General features: G+C 44.7%; 14 protein-coding genes across 14 annotated transcripts; 6 read left to right on the top strand and 8 right to left on the bottom strand. All coding sequences in view use genetic code 12, as the record gives it.

The window, feature by feature from the left end:
* Positions 1 to 386: 386 nt before the first annotated feature.
* GAC1 (protein phosphatase regulator) lies at positions 387 to 1,988 on the bottom strand (the record flags this gene model as incomplete). The annotated part of the gene is made up of 1 exon (XM_002615496.2): positions 387 to 1,988. The coding sequence occupies one exon, from the start codon at positions 1,986 to 1,988 to the stop codon at positions 387 to 389; it is 1,602 nt and encodes a 533-aa protein (XP_002615542.2).
* A 212-nt stretch (positions 1,989 to 2,200) lies between these two features.
* On the top strand, positions 2,201 to 2,725 carry FOB63_003389 (uncharacterized protein; the record flags this gene model as incomplete). The annotated part of the gene is made up of 1 exon (XM_066102321.1): positions 2,201 to 2,725. The coding sequence occupies one exon, from the start codon at positions 2,201 to 2,203 to the stop codon at positions 2,723 to 2,725; it is 525 nt and encodes a 174-aa protein (XP_065958342.1).
* A 1,394-nt stretch (positions 2,726 to 4,119) lies between these two features.
* GLN4 (glutamine--tRNA ligase) lies at positions 4,120 to 6,753 on the bottom strand (the record flags this gene model as incomplete). The annotated part of the gene is made up of 1 exon (XM_002615497.2): positions 4,120 to 6,753. The coding sequence occupies one exon, from the start codon at positions 6,751 to 6,753 to the stop codon at positions 4,120 to 4,122; it is 2,634 nt and encodes an 877-aa protein (XP_002615543.2).
* Positions 6,754 to 7,105: 352 nt separating this feature from the next.
* On the bottom strand, positions 7,106 to 8,521 carry FOB63_003387 (uncharacterized protein; the record flags this gene model as incomplete). Its single annotated transcript, XM_002615498.2, has 1 exon — positions 7,106 to 8,521. The coding sequence occupies one exon, from the start codon at positions 8,519 to 8,521 to the stop codon at positions 7,106 to 7,108; it is 1,416 nt and encodes a 471-aa protein (XP_002615544.2).
* Positions 8,522 to 9,225: 704 nt separating this feature from the next.
* On the bottom strand, positions 9,226 to 10,899 carry atsA (uncharacterized protein; the record flags this gene model as incomplete). Its single annotated transcript, XM_002615499.2, has 1 exon — positions 9,226 to 10,899. The coding sequence occupies one exon, from the start codon at positions 10,897 to 10,899 to the stop codon at positions 9,226 to 9,228; it is 1,674 nt and encodes a 557-aa protein (XP_002615545.2).
* A 612-nt stretch (positions 10,900 to 11,511) lies between these two features.
* Positions 11,512 to 11,905, top strand: RPS28B (40S ribosomal protein eS28; the record flags this gene model as incomplete). Its single annotated transcript, XM_066102320.1, has 2 exons — positions 11,512 to 11,514; positions 11,705 to 11,905. 2 exons carry the CDS (start codon positions 11,512 to 11,514, stop codon positions 11,903 to 11,905), a joined length of 204 nt encoding a protein of 67 aa, XP_065958341.1.
* Positions 11,906 to 12,234: 329 nt separating this feature from the next.
* Positions 12,235 to 12,588, top strand: FOB63_003384 (60S ribosomal protein L34; the record flags this gene model as incomplete). The annotated part of the gene is made up of 1 exon (XM_066102319.1): positions 12,235 to 12,588. The coding sequence occupies one exon, from the start codon at positions 12,235 to 12,237 to the stop codon at positions 12,586 to 12,588; it is 354 nt and encodes a 117-aa protein (XP_065958340.1).
* Positions 12,589 to 12,914: 326 nt separating this feature from the next.
* On the top strand, positions 12,915 to 14,567 carry RTF1 (Rtf1p; the record flags this gene model as incomplete). The annotated part of the gene is made up of 1 exon (XM_002615500.2): positions 12,915 to 14,567. The coding sequence occupies one exon, from the start codon at positions 12,915 to 12,917 to the stop codon at positions 14,565 to 14,567; it is 1,653 nt and encodes a 550-aa protein (XP_002615546.2).
* A 131-nt stretch (positions 14,568 to 14,698) lies between these two features.
* Positions 14,699 to 15,247, bottom strand: FOB63_003382 (uncharacterized protein; the record flags this gene model as incomplete). The annotated part of the gene is made up of 1 exon (XM_002615501.2): positions 14,699 to 15,247. The coding sequence occupies one exon, from the start codon at positions 15,245 to 15,247 to the stop codon at positions 14,699 to 14,701; it is 549 nt and encodes a 182-aa protein (XP_002615547.1).
* Positions 15,248 to 15,846: 599 nt separating this feature from the next.
* On the top strand, positions 15,847 to 16,152 carry ACB1 (long-chain fatty acid transporter; the record flags this gene model as incomplete). The annotated part of the gene is made up of 2 exons (XM_066102318.1): positions 15,847 to 15,873; positions 15,919 to 16,152. 2 exons carry the CDS (start codon positions 15,847 to 15,849, stop codon positions 16,150 to 16,152), a joined length of 261 nt encoding a protein of 86 aa, XP_065958339.1.
* An 84-nt stretch (positions 16,153 to 16,236) lies between these two features.
* On the bottom strand, positions 16,237 to 16,752 carry FOB63_003380 (uncharacterized protein; the record flags this gene model as incomplete). Its single annotated transcript, XM_002615502.2, has 1 exon — positions 16,237 to 16,752. One exon carries the CDS (start codon positions 16,750 to 16,752, stop codon positions 16,237 to 16,239), a length of 516 nt encoding a protein of 171 aa, XP_002615548.1.
* A 300-nt stretch (positions 16,753 to 17,052) lies between these two features.
* Positions 17,053 to 17,904, top strand: REX2 (Rex2p; the record flags this gene model as incomplete). The annotated part of the gene is made up of 1 exon (XM_002615503.2): positions 17,053 to 17,904. The coding sequence occupies one exon, from the start codon at positions 17,053 to 17,055 to the stop codon at positions 17,902 to 17,904; it is 852 nt and encodes a 283-aa protein (XP_002615549.2).
* A 25-nt stretch (positions 17,905 to 17,929) lies between these two features.
* On the bottom strand, positions 17,930 to 22,771 carry RIM15 (protein kinase; the record flags this gene model as incomplete). The annotated part of the gene is made up of 1 exon (XM_002615504.2): positions 17,930 to 22,771. The coding sequence occupies one exon, from the start codon at positions 22,769 to 22,771 to the stop codon at positions 17,930 to 17,932; it is 4,842 nt and encodes a 1,613-aa protein (XP_002615550.2).
* Positions 22,772 to 24,416: 1,645 nt separating this feature from the next.
* Positions 24,417 to 25,001, bottom strand: MET28 (Met28p; the record flags this gene model as incomplete). Its single annotated transcript, XM_002615505.1, has 1 exon — positions 24,417 to 25,001. The coding sequence occupies one exon, from the start codon at positions 24,999 to 25,001 to the stop codon at positions 24,417 to 24,419; it is 585 nt and encodes a 194-aa protein (XP_002615551.1).
* Between the last annotated feature and the right edge of the window lie 771 nt (positions 25,002 to 25,772).

Genomic DNA, 25,772 nt, shown 5'->3' with positions numbered 1-25,772 from the left:
TTTGCTGAAAGCTTAAATTGAATAGAAAGCGATGACTCGTTTAATCACAGAATTCCTGTTTAGAAGAAGGGTCACTTGACAACCTAATGTCTAATTCTCCAAAGGGCTTCGAAGAATTGAAGGCCCTTCCCACTTCGCAAACGAACGAAACATTTACGTTGTGTTTTGGTGAAGCATGTCGTGAAGCATGACATGCTTCTCGATGCATGACATACTAATCACGGTACAGAAGAAATTCCATTGTTATCAAACGCAGCCTGTATAAGCTAGCGTGCATTTATTATTGTAATCTATAAGCCAAACCGGAGAAATTAATATGGTCCCGCGCATACGCGGGGATTCCTTCACATAGAGCCGAAACAATGGGCAGCGTCATGTTTTGCATCCTATGTGTAGATAGAGTCGCCAGCGCTGTGAAAATCGTGGCTGGTGGTCGAGAAGGAGTTGCCCAACGAGCTGACAGGGCTCGATGTGCCATCGTTAACTGGGTACAAATTTCCAGACGATGCTGATGCACCACTGAAGCAATAACGCTGTAACAATGCTGCATATGTGGATGAATTGAAGATGGCATCCTCAAACTTTCTTTCGGGGCTCTTGTCATTAACCTCAGCAGTGTTACCGTGTGAAGCCATTTCGAGTTTCTCTTGCTTTGCGCGGAAAGACTGTGAGTATTTAGGGGGTCTCAAACAAGGCTCCGATAAAGAGTGATGCAATTTTGGTTTTTCCAACTTTTTCAGAATCAACTGTGTTACAACCTCATCCAAGTTGGTATTCTGTGATTTTGATACATTCTTAGATGCGCTGGATGTGTCACTAAAAGTATCAGATTTCTTGGACACTGGTGAAGGAGATGCAGCAAAAGAAAATTTGGGCATTCTGTAAGTAAACGAATCCAGCGTGTACTTAGAGGCCGTCTGTTTTTCAAGAGAAATGTTGTAGTTTTTAAAGCCGTTGTTGTCCCAGTAGCTTCCGTTGTCAACAGTGTAGTTGATGCAAAACAGAATCTTGACGAATGGAGAAAGATGAGACAAAGGAATGGTCCCTTCGAACTGATCAAAGCCAGTCATAGCAAATGATTTAACGTATTTGAAGTTAGTGATCATCATGTGGCTGCCCCAGTTATTGAATGTGACCTTAGCGGCAACATGCTTTTCGAATGCAAGATTCTTGCACATGACAACAAGAACAAGCAGCTTTCCATCTTTCAGAACACTGCATTTTTGAAGATATAATGGGCTGTCCTTTTTATCATAGATGTTATTTGAGGGGACGAAGTCCAGAGACTTCACCTGATACTTCCAATCCGAGTTGTCGACAGAAAAAACATTGTCGTCACTGTCTTCGTCATCGTCGTCTTCACTGTACTCGTCAGAGAAAATGTCATTAAAACTGCCATGATGTGAAAAATAATCACCAAAGTTTATGTGGCTATGCAGAGGGGAGCCGATGGGAGTGTTGCGGTTAGAAACAGCCGCTGGTGAGTCTCTGCCGTCGAACATCTTGACGTTTTCAAGAGTGGAGGCAAAGCGCACCGATTTGGGGGAGAATGTTGTAGCCGAAAACAGGCGCAGGAGCCCTGCAAGTTTCAACGACAGCTTCAACTGGCGCAAAAGGGGCCTTTGCGAAGCAGCAGCAGCAGCAGCAGCGGCGGCGGCGGCGGCAGCAGATGTGTCTTGTTGCACATCTTTCGCAGTAGGTGCATCGGGCAAAACCCGTGGGCGCAAAGTCTTTTGATAGTCACTCTCCTGCAGGCGGGCCGAGATCGGAAGTTCAGGGGCGGATGACGAATACGACTCTGATCCGACAGTATAATGGCCAGTAGTACGGAGCGGACGCAGAGTCAGGTGTACGGGGGCCAGGGTAGAAGGGGACAAAAGATTAGAGCGGGAAGAAGGGAAGTTGGAAATGTTTTCGGTAGCTAATCCTCCCATTTTCGAAGCATCCAGGCTAAAGTAGTCCTCCACTGTAAGTGTTAAAGCCGACATCGGAGGATGAAGGGAGGAGAAAGAGAAGTGAAAAGAAATGAAATCTTCTCGAAGAAAGATGTGATTTAGGATTAAAGAGAAGGGAGAAAAAAAAAAAGATCAAACGCATTCGAGACAGGCGCGCTGCCAATTTATATCACAAACAGCACAAGGACTTTTTTTTCTAATATTTTTTGCTTCGCCCTGCACTTTTCGCTGCGAGACCCTTCCCCATGTGGAGAGGTGTGCATACAGCGACGGGGTGCGTTTGGTTGACTCGAGGCAAGATTGCGCAAAACTCCTGTCTGGAGATGAGGAAACTTTGGGCAAACATTTGTTTGGGGCACAGAAAACACGCGCAAATTGTTCAGACCAAAGCATCTGAAGCCTGCTCGAACAAAATAGTTTTAGTGATATTTTACAGTGGTTGGTGTCAGCCCAGTTCCCTCTTGGGCTGCATGCTTAGTAAAACCACGCTTGGAAATCTAATATTTTTCTGCAGGTCCTGGCACCACTTGGTGGAGATAAGCGGGACATCCGGTTTACATAAGACCATCGGAGAAAAAGAAATGCAGAAGGAAAAAAGGAACGACGTCTATAGTGTGGGGAAGACCGGTTGTGTATCGCCAACCTTATCCCCTTTCAATTTTGTTTGTCCTTGTGTTCCTCCCTGGTTTTTGTATTTTGTGGTTGTCGCTCCTTCTCCTCTACTCACCTTCTCTTTCTTTGTTGAGTACTTCCATGCGCGTACTGCATAACGGCAATGATGGCCACCCGTGGCGCCGTTCCGGCTTTTGAATTTTCGACAAGCGCTCAACGGAAAAAATGGAATGACGTTTTGTCAATTGTGGTGGCATGTTCTCTTCGCTTATCCGGCTCATGTCTCACCCCTATACTATAGCCAGATGCTGGATATTAAGTGTTAATGGGCCAACAACGCAAGAGATGCGTCGCGTGTGGCGATGTATGCAGTGCGCCATGGTGCGGCTCATGCAGCTCCTGCGCAATCTCAGCTCCTTTTGACATTTGGGAAACTTGTACGCATAAAGTGGATTCCAGAGGCGCATGCCCCAAAGAGATTTTTCAGAACCCAGGGATGAAGATTTCGCTGAAAGTCTTTACACTGATCCCAAAAGCTAAATATAGACCGTTGAACTATCAAATATGACACAATCGTGTCGCAGGCGGGGTACTTTGTTTTGCCCAAGTAATTTTGTTTCTTTTCTCCTTATGCATACCTAGCCACATTTTCCATCTTATCTGGTGTGATTTCGCGACGCCGCAGATAATTTTTTCCGCCAACCTTTTTCTACGCACACATCACGTAAGACATTACCCAACTAATATTCTTGTCTATTTTTGTAACCTCCATGTCTCTTCATCTTCGTTTTTTTTATCTTTATACTTGCGCCTGCGTTGCGTAGGCTTCTTGTTTTCGACAGTTGTTTAAATTTTTTTTTTTTTTTTTTTCGTCTTGCTCTCTCGTCTAAGCTGGACGAGTCTTCTAAGCTGGACAAGTCTTTCTTGCACCTCTCGTAAATCTCTTTCAAAACTTTTCTGCCAATGATCGCATATTTCTTCTATGGACGGATCCTCATTGTAACCGTCTTGCAAATGATGCAAGTCATCTCTTGGCTACAACTACCAACAATTTTTTACTTCCATGTTCATATCACCTTTTCTTTTCACCTTTTCTTTTCCAAACTACATCCCCACAGCTTTCTCTACGCTTCTCATCCAGTCAACAGATTTTACTCTCCATCTATTGCAAAAGGAATGATGTCACCACACTCATGATGAATCACACCATATAGTGGAAACTATGCTTTTCTGCAGAATACTCCGACCCATCCTCATTAAAATCGTTTAGGAAATACCGTAGAAGTATACCGTTTCGAGAATGAAGATAAATGATGTTCCATGAATGACGTTCCAATAACCTCACTTCTGCAACGAACTACTTTTGGTCATACACGTTTGGAAAAAATATTGTAGCTTTTCACATGCAGCTCTTCCTCCATCTGCAGCTACAAGTATTTACGTCTGCAGTTCTTTTCTTCGCATTTCCTGGATGTGATTACTTCCGCTTTCCGTCTTGACGAAAGTACCGTGGCATATTCACTATATTAACATTTCTCTATATCGTGATTGATTAAGCCTTGGCAGCATCCTCCTTCAAAGTGACAATTCTGTTCAAAATGTCATTATTCTTGCTGTCGCTGTCAATACAAAAGTACCCGATTCTCATAGCCTGGAACCGCACCGCCTCAGGGCCTGCTTTCTCCTTGATGTTAAACTGAGAGCCTGGGATTTGAATGTTGAATGGCGATTTTGCCACGACATGCTCAAAACCTTCTGCTTCCACCAAGGAGTTTTGCACCACCTCTTCGGAATCGTCGTTGATGTCCTTCAAGTATCCTTCTGGATGAGCAAGTGGGTTTTCGCTCTTAAACAATTGGTTGTACAATCTCACCTCGCTAAGTTTTTTAGCATTGTCGGCTCCAATCCATTGGATGTAAGTCTTAGGCTTCTTCTTGGCATCATTGTCGTAGTTGACAATAATCTTGGTGATTTTCTCGCCCTCGCGAACAACCTCCACCACGCTCACATTAAAGGGAACCTTCATCAAACCAACTGGTTGGCCTGGCGCCAAACGGAAGTACTCCTTGTCAATCACGTCTCTGTAATCGCTTCTGTCGATGTAGAAACGCTTGCCAAAAGTCAACTTACGGCTTCCAAACTCTGGCTTGCTTGCAATGTATGGCATTTCCACAACCTCTTCAAAGTCGTCTGCGACGTTGGCGATCTCGCACAAAACTGGATCCATCACCATCATCAACCGTGGAGTAGTAGAATCCAAGTACAGTCTAACAGCACTTTCAAAACGCACGGCTTGAATGTTGGTGGTGGAGGTGGTGACACCCAAGGTGTTGATGAACGACAAAATGGCTCCTGGAGGAACACCACGACGTTTAATACCTTCCAAAGTGTACAAACGAGGGTCATTCCAGCCACGAACGTAGCCTTCGTTGACCAATTTGGCGATTTTCCGCTTGGACATGATCGTTCCAGTGATGTTGAGACGACCATACTCACGTTGGGCTGGTCTGTAAACATGCAAAGCATCGCATAACCATTCGTATGACTCTCGAGATAAACGGAATTCAGTGGTGCACAAGGAGTGAGAAATGTTCTCAAACGAATCAACCAAACAGTGTGTAAAGTCATAAGTTGGGTAGATCTTCCACTTATCTCCAGTCCGATGGTGTGGGGCGTTCAAGACTCTGTATGCCACCAAGTCCCACATTTGGGGCGAAGGAGAGTAAATATCTTGCTTCATACGCAACGTGGCTTCTCCTGGGTTATACTTGCCGTCACGCATCTGGCGGAATTTCTCCAAATTCTCCTCAACGCTAACATCGCGGTGGGGACATGGGAATCTTTCTCCACCCAAAGTACCATCGGGCTTCATTCCTCTTTGCGCCTTCACCTCTTCAGCTGTGCAATGACACACATATGCCTTGCCCAACTGAATCAACTTCTCTGCCAACTCATACAACTGATCAAAGTAGTCGGACGAGTAAGTGATTTTCCAAGGCTCGAAACCAAGCCACGAAACCATATCTTTGATGCTGTTGAAGTAGACTTCCTCCTCAGCCTCTGGGTTCGTGTCATCAAAGCGCAAGTAGCAGTTTCCGTTATGGTACTTTGCGTAACCAAAATTCACCATAATGGCCTTGGAGTGGCCAATGTGCAAAAATCCGTTGGGCTCCGGTGGGAATCTCGTGAAGACCTTGCCTTTGGTGAAGGCCAAGTGCTCCTTCATCAATTCGGGATAAGCCTGAGGATTTTCGCCTGGCTTGTGCAAGTCGCCCAAAAAGCCCTCGGTGAACATGGATCTGGCTGGTTCGGGAGCACTTTTGGTGTTTTGGGCCTTGGCTTCCTTCTTCTTCTTTTCCTTCTTCACCACATCGCGCTCGTCTTTGGGGCCAAAGATTTCCGCCGCAATTTCGTCAATCACAGGCTTGAACAATGCAGGTGAAGCCCACTTCAAGCTGGCAAGCTTTTTCGTTTCGCCCAACAATGCTGGCACACCGGCATATCTCTTGGCTTCGACCGCTTCTCTATGCTCATCAATGTACTTCATGATTTCTGCCTTCACCTGGTCACGCGACAAATCAATTCCGACTCCAGACGCCGCTTCCATGCCTTCAACAGTACTCTTCTCTCCGTTTTCCTTGACGTACTTGAACGCCTCGGTCACTTGCAAGTTTGTCTTCAATCTGCCATCCAAAATAGCACTAACAATCCATTTACGGCCTGCAACGGGCTCTCCGCAGTTTTTGCTTTCCACAGCCAAGCTTTGCAACAAGTTCAACTGCTTCTCATCCTTGGGCTCAGAAACATCGCCCTCTTCCAAAACGGCAAGAAAGCTGTCGGCAACTTTCTTGTTCTTCGCAATGTCAACAGCTTTCTTTTCAGCCAATCCGATCGCACGGAATCTAGCCACAAGTTCGTCTTCACTAGACATGATGTATGTGGGATGAGAGGATCGTGGTGTAATATATGCAAAACTTTCTTGTGTGTTGTGCCGGACACGAACATCGCGCTCACTAGAACTTCTCACTATGCCCTCATTAGAACTTCTCAATATATCCTCTAATTCAGTATCTGATAGTGTCTGTTTATTTTCTTCAGTTCTAAGTCTGTAAGGAGATGAATTCAATTTCAGGAGAGGATTACTTGCGGTGCTATTCATTGCAGTTTTCGTGGTGGAACACTGCATTATTCTTTACTTACTCCTCTAGCTTTGATACCTTCCTTTCATTTTTTTTTTCTTGTATATTCATTATTCTCGTGTTCTTTGTCCTTTGCCATTTCATTTCCGTTCATTTGTCCCATCCCAAGACTGGTATGTATGTCTGGACTTTGACACGTATTTACGACGTTCCATGTCGAACAAATAATAATAATGAGGTGCGCCCTTGAGTACAGTAACAGTGTCTCAAATTTACATCCCCACACTCCATATGCGCATAACGAATAATACGAGATAAACCTATTTGAATCCTATAGTTTCTATGCTCACTGTCTGTATCTCTCTATCTTTATTGTACACCTTGCACTATTTTGCAAGTCTAGTCTTTGCCACGCCAGTCTTTCTCAAGACCCAAAAAACCGAAAATGAGTTCTGTGAAGTCTGGTGGGTTATCCAAGTAAAGATGATGTCCAGCATTCTTGATGATTCCGTAGCTGGCAAGCTTACCCAAACCTGCTTTCTCAGAGAGCAGATTAATTTCCTTTGTCATTTCAAATCCAGCCTTTTCGTTCATCCAATCCTTATCGCCATACACCCAAAGTGTGGGTAGTCCCATTTTGACAAATTGCTCAGGGCATCGATCTAGCAATGGCAATCTTGCCAATGCGCCAAAGGAAAGCACGCGTGTGATAGCATACTCACCGCTGCCACCACCATTGAATATTCTGTAGAAGTAATCGTGGATATTCTGGAAATGCTGGGGATTCTCCTTGAAAACGTGCGAGAAACGGAATGTAGTCCATCCCGAGATCATCTTTGACCTTAATGGGCCGGACTTCCTCACAATGGAAAACGGTGACACGTGTTTCTCCCAGAGGTACTTGAACATCTTTTGCCCATTCAGATCCACCGTCATCTCCTTGGCCCAAGCCTTGTCATGTTCGCCCTGAACTATGCTTTCCTGATCGGCATTCAATTCTTCGGAGACTTGAATTGCTTCACTGTGCGAATTCTCTCTCCTCCTTTGACTTTCAGAAACCTGGGATGGCAGAGTGGGCTGGCTCATGAGAAGAGAGCTTTTGTTTCTCTCGACACCCACGGGACTCAAAAGAACAAGCTTGTCTATCATTTTCTCAGGAACACCCGTTGTTGTGTTGGTTACATCCTTATTGTACTTCAAGGTATAGGCACAACTCAAATATCCCCCAAAAGAATGCCCAATAAGCACAAAGCGATCTATGCCTCTACGTTTGCGCCATTCTTCCAAAGAGTCAATGAACCAATTTTCGACTTCGTAAACATCCTGCTTCGTCTCGACCTTGAAATTAGGGAACTTTGGTCTTGACGAAAGGCCAAATCCAAGCAAATCTATCGCGTGGATTTTGATTCCCGGAACAGCCGAGAGCTGGTCGAAATTATCAATGAAGAGGCCTAGCGACGCCGCGTATCCATGCACAAGAACAATGTGCTTGATGTCGTTCTTCACCACCGCTGACAGAGCACTGGGAGTCTCGGTGTTTTCAATGCAAAACTCATGGATGTAGTTCCCTTGACCAATATCCGTATTGATGATTTCTGCCTCGCGCTTCCCGTCCGACTTGGGGAAAAATGGCAAGTACGAGAGAAGACGGGCCTCCACTTTTTCATCCGTATAATCCTTGGTGAACTCTTGCCTCCACCAATCTTTGAAGGAGTTCTTCCATCTGTACAGCGGATACTTGCGTCCATCTTCAAGTTCGCTGACTTTGTTCCTTTCCAACTCCGTCGCTGACGCACTGGCCGTATCCGTAGACATTATTGTTATAGAGTTTTATACGGCTAAATTAATGGGGGGCAAACGGGCTATTATATATTGCAATGCAGGTTGGCCGCGGAGTTCCTGTCAAAATGGCGAAGCACATCGCCACTTTAGCAATTCAAGGTTCTAGCTCCACGTTTTCATTCGGGCAGGTCAACTTTCGGCATTTTTGTTTTATTTTCGATTTCTGTAAATCCTAAATTCTACAAGGGGACAAGTCTCGTCTGACACCATACCCTTTTTTTGAGAATGTGTATGCTATCTAAATATTGGGTATGTCTCACGTGCGCCAGATCCAACATGGACTTTTTTGGTTAGCCTTACACATCAAGCCACATTGACAAAACTAATCAAACAAATTAAAATGAATTGGATCATATGATCCAACTTATAAACAAGCCGCTTAAAATAAAGGATGTACTCTGATACTTCCGTCTCTTAGGGCTCTTGAATATTTGGGCACTGTGATCCATGTGCTCCATATCTGAGTAGAATGACTCCAATACTTTTTGGGCATAATCTGGAATCATTTTGGTCGAGTGACTTGAACTACCTTCGTAGACGGAATCTCAATCGAACTTTAAAAAGTCCTTATGAATATTCCTAGCACGTCCGCGGGCTGTCTAGTTAACACTTCTACTTCATTCTCTCAATGTCTTTTTGTTCATTTCACAGCGCTACCGATCTAACTTGGGGCGTTCCTATTTCTCCACTAAGCGAGGTCCATGCACAGTTCCGAACTTTCCATGAAGCTCTGTCGTACACTCCACAAGTCCTGTTTCTGCGACATATAAAGACCAGTGGTCCACTAGCTCAGCCAACTTCTCTGGCTGTTCTTCCGACAAGTCTTTGGTTTCGCCTGGATCTGATCCAAGGTCAAACAACTGCCACTTGTCGGGTCCTAACGGCTTAGGAATAAAAAGCGCCTTGTACTTTCCTTTGCGGATAGCCTGTTGCGAGAAAAGCTCCCATCCTGTAACCGTATTGTCATCGTGTATCTCTTGAGATTCACCGCTTAAATATTTCTTCCATGATTTTCCTCGAGGTGGGACGACGTTTCGTCCTCTAAAAGTCTTACCGGGGTGCTCGATCTTGGCTAAATCTAGAACAGTGGGCAAAATGTCCATCACAGTGTTGAATTCGTGTTTGACAGCACCTTTCTCCTTGATATGGTTTGGAAAGTGTGCAATTAACGGGCAGCGGATTCCACCTTCGCTGTTCCAGCCCTTATGCATGTAAGATGGAGCGGTCGCTGCTTGAGCCCATTGATCAGAATACCACGTAAAGCTGTCGCCCCGGCCGATATTCTCATACTTGTTGTTATAGTATTTGTCCACAGAAGCTTGGAATCTTTCATTGTGGAGCGGCAATGCCTCCATAAACATGCCCTCTGCGCCGTTGTCTGACATGAACAAAATAAGTGTGTTATCAAGTTCTCCAGACTCCTCTAAGCTTGAAACCACCCGTCCGATGTTCTGGTCGAGTATATCAACCATAGACGCATAAACTTCCATGATTCTTGCCTCAGTTGCCTTCTCTTCTGGTGTTAAGTCTTTCCATGCTTTGGCTCTTTGACTTAAAACCTCGTGAGGGGTAACATTTTCAGGAATAATGCCCAACTCGGCTGCACGGGCCAATCTCTTCTTCCTCAATTGTGATGGGCCATTGTCGTATTTGCCTTTATATTTTTGAACCACTTCCTCTGGCGCCTGGTATGGCCAATGAGGAGCAGTATAAGTCAAAAGACCACAGAAAGGTCTATCCTTTCTAACATCGTCGTTCAACTGCTCAATGAACTTATCGGTAAAGTACTTGGTACTGTAATAATCGTCTGGCAAAGTAAAGGGGTCGAAGTTTTCACCATTTTCCTGGAACAACGGTTTCATAAAATCGATCGTGTCCCCTGTCTTTTCATCAAGGGGGAAATACTTGTAGTGGTTTCCAGCACCTGGCAACAAAGTAAAGGACTTCTCGAATCCTCTGGCCGAAGGCCAGTACTCTTTAGTAAGGCCCAAATGCCATTTTCCGCTAATAAAATTGTAGTAACCATGGTCTTGTAGTATTTCTGGCAATGCTGCTACCCTGTAATTTAAGTAACCCTCGTAACCTGGTTTCCCTTGAAAAAGCTCGGGTAATTGGCGAGCAAACTCGGCCATCTGGCCCAATCCAGCAATATGGTTATCGGTTCCCGAGAGAAGCATTGATCTGGTTGGAGAGCATGCAGAAGCAGTGTGGAAATCGGTGAACCTGAGGCCATTGTCTGCCAATCTGGCCAAATTGGGGGTATCGATTTCGCCACCAAAGGCACTCAAATCAGTGAATCCTAAGTCATCTGCAACGATGATGACAAAATTGGGTCTTTTGTTGATAGTCATGGTGATTACTGGGAAAAGACTTCATGGCCCAACTACTTATACAAGTAGTATTACGCGAATGTCGCGATTTATGACGAAGCGATTTAGTGTGGCGTCGTCGGTAATTAAGTCGATCCGATAATTAAGTGAAGAAACCTCAAAAGGGAAAAAGCCACAGCGGTTCTCGGATCGATATTTCGCTAACGTTTCTCTGCTAACCTAACATGAGCAACTATATATTTCAGGCAAGAAAGTATGTGTGTAAATATGTTCACCTAATACTGACAGAACAAAATGAAGATAAAACAAGTAAAGTAGAATTCAAAGATCCAAAGAGGTTGAGACAATAAAAGAGAAAGAAATGAAACGAAAACGAATCTTCAACCTATTATGGTTTTAAGATGTGAAGATAAGAATTAGAAGGACATGAGCGTAAATGGATGCAAAAGACTGCATAGTTTGTATCACGTGTAAAATGTCTTTTTGAGCACGCGCACGACTTTACACCTTTGCACCACGATGAAGAAGCGCGCAAGGGCGTGTACTGGCCAAAAGCGCCTGTGGACTCTGTGAGATTTTTCAAATTTTTTTCCCGCTAGAAATCTTTTTACTCCATCATATTAACAATCAAAAATGGTATGTGCTCTCGTCCCCCGAGCTCCTTGTCATAAAACATGTGCCTACTGAGCCCACTATAGGCACTTTCTGGACTATCCTACTGGGTGTGGTCCCATCTGAGCCGAGTTTACAGTCTTTCTTACAGAAGCGGCTTACGTTGTCAAGAACTCAAGAGAAAATTGTTTTCAGCATATACTAACAGTATTAGGACACTAAGACTCCAGTTACTCTTGCTAAGGTTATCAAGGTTTTGGGCAGAACCGGTTCTAGAGGTGGTGTCACCCAAGTTAGAGTTGAGTTCTTGGAAGACGCTTCCAGAACCATTGTCAGAAACGTCAAGGGTCCAGTCAGAGAGAACGACATCTTGTGCTTGATGGAATCCGAAAGAGAAGCCAGAAGATTGCGTTAAGCATGGTGTTCCCTCCTCCTTCATCTGTACATCTAGTGTGGAACGAAACCATGCTCTAGCTCTCAGCCAGGACGTGGTAGAATTCCGCAAGAGTGTTATTATACTTGGTCATAATAATATAAAACTAACTCGATTATCACGCTATCGTAAGCGACGTAGACAATGTCAAGTGGTGTAATAGGGAGAGCAAAGAGGGTGTTTCGCAGTCACAGTGCGGTCACGTGCGCGTGTAATCCTCTAGTGTGTGCGGGCCCTGAGGGCTTGTGCCTCTCCAATTACTTCATCGCGGCAGAAAAAATTCAATCCACTTTTTCAACTACTCACTAACTATGGCTCAACGTGTCACATACAGAAGACAAACTCCATACAACACCAGATCCAACAAGATCAAGGTTGTCAAGACCCCAGGCGGAAAGTTGGTTGCTCAACACGTCAAGAAGCAAGCTTCCAAGGTCAAATGCGGTGACTGTGGCAGCCAGTTGCCAGGTATCTCTTCTTTGAGACCAAGACAATACGCCCAAGTGTCCAAGACCCACAAGACCGTGCAAAGAGCCTACGGTGGTTCCAGATGCGCCAACTGTGTCAAGGAGAGAATCGTTAGAGCCTTCTTGATTGAGGAGCAAAAGATCGTCAAGAGAGTGTTGAAGGACCAACAAGAAAAGGAAAAGAAGGCCCAGAAATAAACCATTTGCTTCCACGACGCTACGACTTGCTCATTCTTAATACATGCATAGAGATAACTGCCGTAGACCTCAGCGAAGCATGTGGACTTTCTCCAACTCTGTACAATAATTTCTAAATGCACGATACGGTTCTGTTACTACTGTTAGTACCGTTAGTAGATTAATCCTGCTTCTGTTTTCGCTTTTTTCGTCTTCTTGACCGTTTAATGTACTTTTTCTTCACTAAGTTGTTCGAGCCGTTACTTGTCCCCAATATAGCAACCTGCATGCAGCCGCTGTCGATCCTTCACAACTCTTCTTCCGTATACAAACACAATTAAAGAAGCATGTCTGATATCGAGGATGATTTGTTGGCGCTTGCTGGCGCTGATTCTGGCTCTGATGATGAAATGCTGGATGTTCCATTAAAAAGAGTCAAGGCAGAAGAAGAAAGTCGACAAGCTTCCGTGGACGATAAAGCTGATGAAGATGAAGAAGACGATAAAGAAGACGAAGGTTTCGAGGATGAAGAAGAAGAATACAATGATGTCGACATGGACGCTGAAGATGACGATGACGGAGACGAAGATGACTTGATAAATCCATACCCGTTGGAAGGAAAGTACCGAGATGAGGCTGACCGAGAACATTTGCTCGAGATGGACGAAATTGAAAGAGAACAGACGCTTTTCGAGCGTTCTCAAGAGATGGACAGATACAATGAAAAGAAGTATTTGCAGCAGCGGATGAAGCAGCAGAAACTGGCTGGTGTAGAGAAGAAAACCAGATCCAGCAGCCGGAAAGCCGCGACTTCGGGTTCTAAAGGCTCGAAGCTGGACAAGTTGAGCGAGTTGAGAAAGCAAAGAGAGCAGAAAAGCAGGAAAGCGGCTGATGATTATGAGGAGGACGAAGAGGATGACAATGAGGCCTTCGCTGAAGACGAAGATCTCGAAGGTGAATACGATGATGGTTATGAAGATGAGGTTGTTTGGGGCAGCGGTCTGTCCAAATTCAAGCCTCGGAGCTTTGAAAGGGCAGGCGTGGAACATTTCAATCGCATCCGTATCGGCCGCAGCTTTCTAAGCAAGTATCTTTACTACCGTCAATTTGGCGATGTGATTTCGAAGACTTTTGGCAAAATCAACGTTGGAATGGACAGAAGAACGCGCCGGCCGTTGTACAGAGTGGTTCAGATTGAAGAGTTGGTGAGCCATCCTCATAAACAGTACAGATTGGGCGACACCAAAACAGATTTCTACTTGGTAGTCAGCCAAAACAAGTCGCAAACGAAAGAGTTCCCGCTCTCTGTGTTCAGTGACGCAGACATTACGCCGGAAGAGTTTGAGAGATATGTGCAAGAGTTGAACAAGACCAACGAGGATGTGCCTTACGTGGACGATATCAACGAAAAGGCCGAACAGTTACACCAATTAATGAACAGCGGACTTTCAAACAAGGACATCGACGACATGGTGACAAAGAAGCAAAAAATGCAAGGCGGTATCAGCTCCTTCGATGCAGTGTACCAAAAATCTCGTGTGAGGGACGAATTGAAAGTGGCGAAGCAAGAGGGTGACGTTGCTCGTGTTAAGGAGCTTTCAGACCGTTTGCGGAAGTTGGAAGATATTTTGTACAAGGACACCGAACGGACGTCGGCCGGGTCAATGAATGACATGTCTAAAGTGAACGAACGGAACCGGAAGTTGAACCAGACCAACATCCGGAAAGCTGAATTGAAATCATCCCATTTGCGCAAAACGGGTGAGTTAGACGAAGGTGATCCATTCCTGCGGTTGAAAACCACCACTAGAATATTCTACCAGGAGTTGGTGAACGAAGAAAACCAAAAGGCGTTGCAAGACGCGCGTGCCAACTACGAGACGATGATGGCAGAGAAAAATGAGCAAGAAGCCAAGATTGCCTCCTCTACATATCGTGAGCTCGGCAATTTCGACCGCCTCATCGCACAAGTGGACATTGACTTTGTGCCTGCTCTATAATCAATATGCCAAGACACTCTACGAACAAAAGTAACCAATAACCAAATAAATTAAACCCGTATATACAAGACGATGGTGTCAACCAAAAGCTAACTCACGTGTGACAGTAACCAGAGAGTTAACCGAGATACTTAGTAGAGCTCGCGCAAGATCTGGAGTCGGAGCTCGAGCCGCTCCTGTTCCTTGTCATACATCTCAGAAAACTCTAGCGAGTTCTTATCAAGAAACACTGAAGCCTCATCGTCATAATATATGTCGCACGGAGGTAAGCGTGCGTGGAAAGACTGGATCGACTCCAGAGACGAAAGCGTCGAAACGTCAGAGTGGTCCAAGTGCAAAGCCGGCTCTAGCATGAACGAGTCTTCGAAATCGAGTTCGACCGAGTCGGGCGAGTAATGAGCCGGTTTTTGGAAAGCCTCGGCACGGAGGCTTCTATGCGCAAATTCCGAAACGGCCCGCGCGCTTTCTTTCGGCTCGGCCTGGTTCGAAAATTCTTTAGCTTTGGTCTTCCTGTCATTGCTGCGACAATTTGTGAGCTTGGAAGTGAAGCGAGATAAGAAGTTTGTCTTCTTTGTGTTCTTGCTGTCGTTGCTCAGGACAAACAGAAGTCTGCCATCCGAGTCGGAAGTGTAGTACATTTTGTCAAGACTGGATGCGTCTTTAGAGTGTAACATAGTCATTGTGCGTGAGGCTGAAGATAAGTAAGTAAAGTCGTTATTACATGCATTAGAAAACTGGGGTGGCGAGTGAATATATATGTAAACGGACAGGGTCTAAATCCGTCAGAAGCCGAAGCCGCTGAGGTAAGACGCATCCGAACACTTTCGGAATATCACCGTGATTTGTCAGGGCGCCGCGTTTGTGTGCAGGCTAACGCCGTTGCTTCCGTCTAGGGCCGTTTACCCTACGCACGCGGCGATGCAAAAGAAGCTTTATTTCCGCTGATTAGAAACATAATTAATGCGCACGCCTTTGCCCTCGAAAAACCAAAACGGGACATATCCCCGACGGAGAAAACTTCTGTGTTACAAGCGTTTTCCTCTGATACGCGAATGCTTCCTTATTACGGTTATACTGTCTATGCGAACACATTGACTGGTGGCCATTGTCGTAACGCCAGCCTGGGTGGTCTGAGCCAGACCAGTACCTCCCATGCGTTCAAGTTGCCCTTCTCTTAGCCCAACAATGTAAACTTCGGTGTGCGCCACGTGATTTCCGCACTGGGTTACTTTGCCCTTCGTTTGACTTGTCTCCGCATTCTTACTTCTACAATCCAAAAATGGTTTCTGCCGAATTCACCGCTAAAGTATGTTATTTCCGCTCTTTGTTTGTTCGCAATTACTAACGCCAGGCCGACGCTGTCTCAAACTTGACCAAACGCCCTTCCGATGACGAATTGTTGAAGTTGTATGGTTTGTACAAGCAAGCTACAACCGGCGACAACGACACTCCAAAGCCAGGAATGTTTGACTTGAAAGGCAAGTACAAGTGGCAATCTTGGGAGGACTTGAAGGGCACCTCGCAAGCCGATGCCGAACAGCAGTACATTGAGCTCGCCGATGAGTTGATTGCTAAGTACAACTAGATTGTTCATACGAAATTGTATGTTTGCCGTAGCAGTATCTGTAGAGAAACGACTTGACCATCTTTTCCTTTGCACTTGATCGTGCTAGATGGTTTTTTTCTCACTCAATTCCTCTTCCTCCGCCTGCTGGGCTTCACTGATGTAACTCATCAGCCTGACGCCGCAATCGATCATCATCACCAATGGAATAAGAAGATAGGGCGTGTACATTCCACTCAATGAAACGACCTCGTTGTTGCTGAGCCCGTTCGAGACGCCTTCGGCCTCAATGTAAACCAAACACACCAAGGTGGTCAAAAACGCATTAAATCCATATACGGTTAATCCCACGTAGATAGAACGCCACTGCTGCCATAAGCCACATGCTCCGACAGCAAAAAAGGGCAACTGGAAGAAGAGCTCGAAGACTCCGAAAATCTGAAGCCAAAGGGGTGGGTCTGCAAGCAAAAAGTCCTTATTTGTGCTGATATGGAAATCAGCCAATTGATTCTGGATGTCTAACCGATACTCCCGAGGAATCACAAGACATGAGTCGATGAGAAGAGTGATGGGAATATGCAAGAGGAAATACGCAAAGTAAAACTTGTCCCTTTTATTCATGGTGTAGTAGTAGTAGGGAGGTAGTTAAGTATGCGTCTGCGCATTATGCTCATAAACACCACTTCGATGCGAAAACCAATACTTTACCCCAAAGATCATTTTTGCTAAAAAAAATTCAAAAACGAGTAATACCGAAGAAAAGAATATCGGAAGCAATAATCAACACATTTTCTTTTCGTTTTCAATCAAAAACTACAGTATACTAAGTATTGGGAGCTGATGACCCATATCATCAAAACTAAAAACCTCTGCTCTCCTGCAGACATTTCATAAACTCAAGACATCTTTCTTTACCGTCTAATGTTCCAATTCTTGACAAATCGAATCCTCAAAAGAAAGGCCCCTGCGGTCGTTGAGGCCATTCCAAAAAAGAGAAGATACTCTACTGCGTTGTACAAACCTCTTGTGTGGATAGACTGTGAAATGACAGGACTTGATATCGCTAAAGATCACATCATTGAAATCTGCTGCATTATTACGGACGGAAATTTGAACATTATTGACGAGAAGGGTTATGAGAGTACCGTTTATGTGCCAAAGAAAGTGTTGGACAACATGAACGAGTGGTGTGTGAACCAACATGGTAAATCAGGTCTTACGGCAAAGGTTTTAGCCAACCCGCAGCAGACTTTGGCCAAGGTCCAACAAGAACTTCTCGATTATATTCAGTTTTATATTCCAGAACCAAGAACGTCTCTTTTGGCCGGAAACTCGGTGCATATGGACAAGTTCTTCATGATGAAAGAGTTTCCTCAAGTGATTGACCACTTGCATTATCGGTTAGTGGACGTTTCTTCAATCATGGAGGTTGGATTCCGCCACAACCCGGCTCTCATGAAATGTTTTCCAAGAAAGAAGGGTAACCATACCGCCAAATCTGACATCTTGGAAAGTATCAACCAGTTAAAGTGGTATCAAGACAATTATCTTAGAAGTGACATACCCGAAGGTGTGTCTGTGCCGCAAAGAGAAGATGCTCCAGTGAAAAGAATAAAATTGGATATTGCGGAGGATGCTACCAAAACAGAGGAAAAACAAGAAGTGTCAAAGCAAGAGACGAAAGAAGAAGAAACCAAAGTAGTGGAGAAATCCACGACTGACACAATCGAAGAAGAAGCTTCTGCTACGGGTAAGGAAACAAACACTCAATAAGTATGCATTGGGTCTTGTATAATATTTATTCAGGGTCAGATTCGACAGCAACATTGTCAAGTTGGAACTTCGCAATCGAGTTCCTTATGACTTCAATATCCAAGGGCTTTTCTAATACATCATCAAAATTGCCCAGCTCAATGGCATCTTTGGCAAAACCAGTAATAGCAATAATTGGCGTTGTGCTGTTGATCCCACTTGTGTATTTGATCAACTTCACTGCATCTATCGCATCAACTTTTGGAAGCTTCAATGCCGTAAATATGAAATCAAATTTGACCTTGCTAGTAGCTCTTCGAATCAAATCATCTCCATCAGCTACTCCCAAGACGACACATCCACATTTTTCCAACATTTTTGCAACAGAATGTCTCACAATGGGGATGGGTTCACAGTATAGCACATCTAATTCGTACTGGGGGCCCTTCGAAGAATTGGTGGCTGATAAAGGAACTGAACCAATACTACTGGTACTGCCGAAACGCCTCAAGTTATCACGCCTTCGTTTTATTCTCATTAATGCAGAAGACGAATCTTCAGTATCGGAACTCGACGGTGACTGATACAGCTCGCTTAAGTTTCGCTGTATCACTTGCTTGGAAAGAGAATGCGTCAGTAGTCTGGGTTTAGGGGAGTCAACACAGTCCACTGCACCTGCACTATTCCTCTTCGAGCTAACTCCTCCTGCTTTTTCCTTTGCAGGAGAAATCGTGCTGGTATTAGGGGACACCGGCCGTTTAAAGGGGCTTCCTGGATTAATAACGGTCGATGAAATTGACAGTCCCCTCGACTTAGAATTTCCGATTGGCGTGCCATCAGACGATGATGATGAGAAGCTGTTGCGGTGCTCCAAATGCTGTGACTTCAATCTATTGATGACATCCTTATTCGCTTTCTCCAATACATTCAAGTTACGGAAGTGGAATGATCCAAATTCACTTGGATCAGCCAACTTGCTTCCTCTTCGCTCCTTTCGAGTGACCATTGGTGAAGACGGTAAGGAAAGGTGATTGGAAATTGGCCCTGGATTGTAGCTGAGGGCTGGGGATCCTAGATCCTTAGCTGATTGAGGAGGCAATGGTTCTTCATCAGAATCATCTTTAGGAAATTGGGAAATGTCTGCTCCTCGTAAATCAAAGTAGTCAGTGGACTCTGGATCATCCACTACAGGTATAAAAGAGTCCGGAACTTCCAGGTACAATGTATCCCAATTGACCCCTTTAAAGTATGGATGCCTCATAATTTCGTCTGCACCATTATAACCAAGTCTGTGCTCGAAATCCATATTCAATAATTTCTTGATCAAATCTTCAGCCTCAACGGAACAATACTTTCTCATCTCCTTTTCCTCTAAAGGAGGCCAATCGATTTCGCCTTTGAGAATATTTCTGAATACCTTTTCTGGAGTATCTGCATGGAAAGGCGGATACCCGAACAAAAACTCAAACAAGATACACCCAATAGACCACCAATCTGAATATTCGCCTTGTGCCTCACCCGAAATTATCTCCGGTGCTAAATAATCAGGGGTTCCCACGAACAGCTTCACATTCGAATTTTCTTGATCAGGATCGAAAAGTGCCAAAGAGCTGATAGGAGGATCACTAGGATATGAACCCTGTTGGTAGTCGTCATCAACGATCGCGAAAGAAGATTCAGAAGACGTTCTGGGTAGAACTGGATGAAGATTAGGCGAGTCTATACTGCTACTGTTAGAACCAGATCTCGTGCTGTTAGCACCACGCAAGAGAGATCCAGATCTCTTTTTCGTGGATAGAAATGAAGGGGCAGTTTCAGATGTCACAGGTCCTGTCTGCAATTTGAGATGTTCCGTGGTAGGCGATAGCGAAAACGGAGTGACTGACAGGTTCCGTTTGTGATTGAGAGGCAAAAGCTCTGGGGAATCCATCGCGGCCAAAGGACTTTGGATCGAATTGTTATGCAAACTTCTTCTGAAAATTTCAATTGCCTGTTCGGAAGCACTGCTTTTTCTGTGTTGCGAAGTGTGACGACCAATGACACCGACTCTAGAGAGACCAAAGTCAGTCAATTTTAAATGGCCTGAACTATCAATCAAAAGATTATCAGGTTTCAAATCACGATGGATAATGCCTCGTTTATGCAAATCACTAATCCCAACGACTACCTCTGCAATGTACCGCTTCGCCCATTTATCTTCCAATGTGCCTAACATTTTTAGTAGGGTAGCGCAATCACCTCCATTCAAGTATTCCATGACCAAGTAAAGGTAATCTTTCGTTTGGAAGGTGCTGTAAAGTTGAGCAATGTAGGGAGAATCCGTTTGTCTCATCATAACTGCTCTTTCAGATCGTACGTTGAAAACCTGATTCTTGGCAATCATAACTCTTTTCTTGAGACACTTTATAGCAACATAATCGCCAGTTAACCTCCTTTTGGCCAAAAAGACGGACCCGAACGCACCCTTACTAATAGCCTTGATGATCTCGTAATCCTTGGTCCCTCCAGAACTAGGTTTCATAGTTGGAGTTTGTGAAACAAGCAAAGGCGATAAAGGGGGTTTGGAGCTCGAAGTGAAAGAGCTCCTCGCTGGAGCCGAAGGTGTTGCAACACGGAATGCAGGGCTGTTAGAGGATTGCAGATTAGTGGATGTAAGTTGATTAGGCGAATTCTCCAGAACTAATGGATTAGTTAATCTTTCCGTGTTCGGAGTCAAACAAAATGACGACAGATCAGATACCAGTGGGCGGGAAACGAAAGGCTGAGCAAGGGAATTTTCCCGACTTCCTGAAATTAAAGGTGGCAGATCAAGACGAGTGGTGACATTTTTCTGAAGCGTCGAAAGGCTCTGTCGCTCGACATAAGGAACAGGAGACAAGTGTTTTCGAGGAGAGGACAATGATGAGCCCGATTTCAAAGGGTCTTCAGGCGTCTTAGCTAATTCTAAGTCATTCAAAGAGTCGACTACTGCCTTGAGTCCAGGGTAAGACGAGCTGGGGGATAAAGAGGAGTTGGACCGAGACAAATCCACCGGTCGTTCTCGGAGAAGATCTCTAGGGGTGATTGAGCGGAAAGGAGATTTTGCCCCTGAGTCCCTAAAGTAAGTGTCTCCTAGCATTTTAGAGGTTGGGCTTCTGATCCTTGAAGGCTGCGGTGAATGCAACTTCACCTCCAGGGACAGCTCATTTGGCGAAACTGGATCTGAAATCGCCATGACATCGCTATTCTGTAGATTTGGAGTAACAGTTTCTTCCAAAGAGAACACCGACTTCAGGCTACCTGGACCTGTGAGCAGGGTTCGATGTATCAGATCAGGATTTTCTTGCTCGCGAGTTTTCTCTCTGATCTTGGCCACCGTTTCCTTAACAGACTGTAGGACCAATTCGTCCACTTCCTGTTTTATCTTGTCTGAGTATTGGTCAATGGAAATAAGTCTTGTCAAAATATCAACCTTATCTACCACAAGGCGCTGGACATCCTCAACAATGGCGTTTATTGCCGGATCAGAGGTTTCGAGAGGTTTCCAATTCATCATCACACCGATAGCGTGCTCAGTTTTAGGTGAGAACAGAAGCTCACCTGTCTCTTCCAGTTTATCGGCAGGGTTTATTAGAAGCGCCTCGTCACAGTACTCGATAAGTTTCTGCAAAATGCCAAAGGGGAACTTCTTGGAGGATTGGAAGTACGGCTGTTCTGGCGTCTTTGACATGTTTCGTATCAAGCCGATGTCAGGGGACATACAGGGTAAAGGGAGATCCTTATATGTGTGAAAAACTTTGTTTGAGCTTGGAGAAGATGACAAGGAGCTTGTAGAAGAGCAGGGGGAGGATGACCCACTGTGTGAGTCGTACTGTTGGAGCCACAAACTTTCGGAGATTTTGAAAACTAAGTCACGCTGGTCGGCAATAAGGTCATGCGCAAGCTGTAAGTCTTCTTTGACCTTGTGTTCCAAGAGGCACAAGTCGCTGTGTTTCTCGATAAACCACGCGGGAATGTTTGTTTCACAGATACGACATAACACAGTTTTGGGTTCGGGAACCGAGTTTTCGTCAATGATCCCCGCCTCTCGTAAATTGAGCAAGTAGCCCTCAAAAATTTCTGAGCCAAAGCCAAGAAGGTCGACCAACGCCGGCGGGATAGTGAGCTCTAAGTCGATACGCACAAAAGGCCGGACGGTCCAGATGGAATGCGTGGGTAAGCGAGTGTTAGGGTCGTTAATCAAGATACCTTGAGCCTCTAGCTCGATGATTCCACCATTGTTGGAAACCCGTGAGCTCAATGAGGAAGGGGGCGAATGTCCTCCATTGGATCCTGCCGTCAGGCCAGAGGTTTCTGCGTCTCGATTGGACTCCTCTATCGTATGGTCTTCGCATTTCTGTTCGGACATTGCTTGATCAGAAGCTTCTCCGCCCTGTTGTTGTTCTTCGGGATCCAGATCGTCACATGCTTCGTTTCTGTCGTTTGTGGCCGTCACAAACTTCACCTTATACGAAGCATTGTCACACATCATCTGCGCCATGGCATCGCTGAACACTCGCAAGTCAGCCTCCGAGCTGCCGATCAAAATGTTGCTGATGGGCTTGTTCAAGATTTTCTTGACCGAGGTGCCCACCATGTTTTCCCAGTTACTACTGATATACCGTAGATTGCAATCTAGATCGAGTTCCATCACCACCGTCAGACTGTCCGCAGACGCCTCGCGCAAGTCAACCTGCTCCTTCTCAAGCGGCACCAAGACCGAGCCTGGCTTGGCATTTTTCCGGTCCTCTGCCAAAGAGGTGGCGTTGGGAATCTCGCACGGAGATACAGACCGGTCCAAGTCCCGTAGATGCTGCTCTGGCGCGTTGAATGTGGGCACGTGGAACGGCCTGGGCGTTTTAGAGTCCATCTTAGTATCGCCAGCTGCGGCCGAGTTGTGGTTTGCACTTTTCAAGTGTGCTCTTTTTATGACAGGTGCTAGTGCCTACTATTGTGGAGTAACCGGAAGCGGAGACCATAATGCGCGCCCAAATCGCCCAGATACATGAGGCAAGACTAAGCAGGTCTAGGCGAGCGAGAAAAGGAGAGGCAAAGAAGAGGAGTATATCAATGATTAACAGAGGGGATGTAAACGGCAGCGAAATGAAATAGTCAAGAGAAGGCGAGATGTGAGAGAAGCGACAAGAAATAAGAAGACGTGGGGGATTTAATGGCATATTTAGAATACGATCAGCAATGATGCAGGCCATGTCAAGGCGGCGATATTTTCTGCACCATGCGCTTTGCGTTCCTTTGGCCAAGTCTTATTGGGCAGGCCCTACCAGAGTACGAAATTGGAGAAAGACGAGTGGAGATAAGGCAGACGTGACATGGTGTGAAGTCAGTAGAAAGATGTTAATGAGGAAGAGGTTCTGTGAAGATGTAAGACACTGGACATATAGAAGCTGACATTGAAGCCACATGCTGTTCAAGCAAGAAATTAGAAAATAGAAAATAGAGGAGAGAAAAAAGGAAAAAGAAGTAGTGTGATTTAAATGACAATGCTTCCGTCGTCTAGTTGAATTCTCCTGGTCTCTCAACAAATTATCGAACTGGTTTGCTTGTCGGGTAAAAATCCCTTTGATCTCTTCACTTGTTGTAGTTTGATGCGATTTTGTCTGTCTACCTTTGGCTCTAGTTGCTGTCATGATCGAAGCATATAATGAAGGTGTTCTGCAAGGATTTTTTACTTCACGGCAAAGCTCAACCGCGAGCTTACATGAAACCTTTATTGGCCCAAATATCAACTGCTAAGCATGGCTACTGTCAATTTGATTTTTTTTTTTTTTTTTTTGCATGTAACGAGGATTATTAGTTGATGGTTTTCTTCACCTCTCTACCTTTCATGGTCAAAGTGCCTTTCTGGTATTAAAATTATACAATTAGCGGCAATCTACAAGAATACACCAAAAGCAAAGACGATACAAATGGATTGTAGTGGGGAAATAGAATTTCGAAGGCAATCATTCAATACATTTGGCTTCAAAAAGTATGTATGAAAATGTTCGTTTTGTCCCTTCACAAATACACCGAAGAAAATCGAATCGCTCTTGCACTAAAAAATACTTGAGCAGCCGTGCAAATTCTGAAAATCCAGCCGATCATACAAGAGAAGAACAGCAGATCCCTGAATTCTGACAAGTAAAAATTGCTAATAGATCTGTTGGAAAAATTCGAGCTTATAGGACTGCAAGACACAAAGTGCATAACATGTAGTTTCATTCAGTTAAGCATACTTTGGATTCGTCTACTCTACTCATGACTCAATACTCATGACTCAATACTCACACACTCTCCTGCTCAAAATGTAATGAAAACTACAAACTAACCATACTCTTTATAATATTAAGGCCGTTTGTTGGAAACGACAATCCCTTACGGGGCATATGTTGAAGAATTGAATCGGCCTCGCCGGGCACACATTAGTCTTTGCTGAACGGAGTTGGATCCGTCCGCGTGTTTTGTCGTAAAGTCGTTAAAAGTTGGATTTTAATCGATGCTAATGGATTCCATGTTTAGTTGGTAAACGTGAAACCGGAAGACTCGTCCTGGCCAGACTCGCCTAGCGACCGCTTTTTGATACTCTCTAGCAAGTCACAGTTCTTCTTTTCGTTCTTTTCCAAAATCAATTTTTTCAAGCACTTGTTCTCCATTTCCAAAGTCTTCAACTTCTTCTCTAGCGTGCTCAACTTGTCTTGTAGTTGTCTGGTTTGTTCTTCCATTTGCTTTTCCTTCAACTTCTTCTTGATTCTGAATCTTGCACTGGCAGCTGTGTTTCTTCTTCTCTTGATTTCGTTCAAGTCGCCTGGTTTAGCAGAAGCAGCGTTTTCTTCCATAGACTGGCTTGGCTCAGCCACAGGCGGCGAAACCATAACGGGAGAAACCATGTCGAGCCGGCCAGCATCATCTTCAATCTTCACTTTCGCCTGATGGCTTTTGTTAGGGGCGCTGAATCCATTGGAGAAAACATCCAAGTCGAAGAAATCTGACTGGGTGAACAAGTCCAAGTCGGTACTACTTATGGGCTCTTCAACGGGCGAGAAGTTGGACCCAAAGTCAAGATTAACGTTGGACAAATAATCCGTGGGTTGGAAGTTCATGGCTATTGTTGTAGAAGACGATTGCGCAATAGCGTATGAAGAAACGTGTTAGTCTTATAAGAGGGAAAATTTTCCTCCGCTACCGGCGCGCTTATACAGGTTTCCTTATATTGATTAGTCACCAGCTTGATTATTTTTTCTTGCTTCTGCTCGGATATCGGTGGGTGACGCACGACCCGCCTACTTTATCCTGAAACGCTCTTATGCATGGACAATATGCAGTATTCTTCTCGGTTATACCCGAAATAGCAATTTGTTCCCGAGGACTACTGCTTCAAAGTGAGTATGCAAACTAGCTTACTAAGAAGATGCATGAGATGCCTACCTTACAATTGAGCCATCTTCAACCTGCTACATTTAAATGGACTATTGGTTGGAAAGATGCTAAACTTCATGTTGCTTGGGATAGGTAATTCCAATGCGTAGAAACTTCTGATGTCATAGCAATTAAATACTCCTTTCTATTTATGTGCGGAGGATAGCATGTTATTCGTTTTGGTGGATGATGAATGCCTAAATAAAAAACACGTCAAGTAGACAAAATGACGCATTTAGATACAGATGATACTGCTCGTCTATTGAACTGCAGATTTATTGGCGTTAATGTTATAGTGTGATAAGAAACGGGTCATAGACACAACGAGGTATGCATCAGAAGCTTAAGTTACTTTTCTCCAAATGGGAGCTTCTCTTGTTTCCCAGTAAATCAATTTGAAGAGCGATATCGTTCCGTGGCATAATTGAACCAAACATATGTGCACTTAAAGCTTA

This window comes from Clavispora lusitaniae, assembly GCF_014636115.1.
Source record: "Clavispora lusitaniae strain FDAARGOS_655 chromosome Unknown tig00000105_pilon, whole genome shotgun sequence".
In the NCBI taxonomy this organism is placed as follows: Eukaryota; Fungi; Ascomycota; class Pichiomycetes; order Serinales; family Metschnikowiaceae; genus Clavispora; species Clavispora lusitaniae.
The sequence above is the reverse complement of the archived record's forward strand: the minus strand, read 5'-3'. Positions and strand labels throughout refer to the sequence as shown.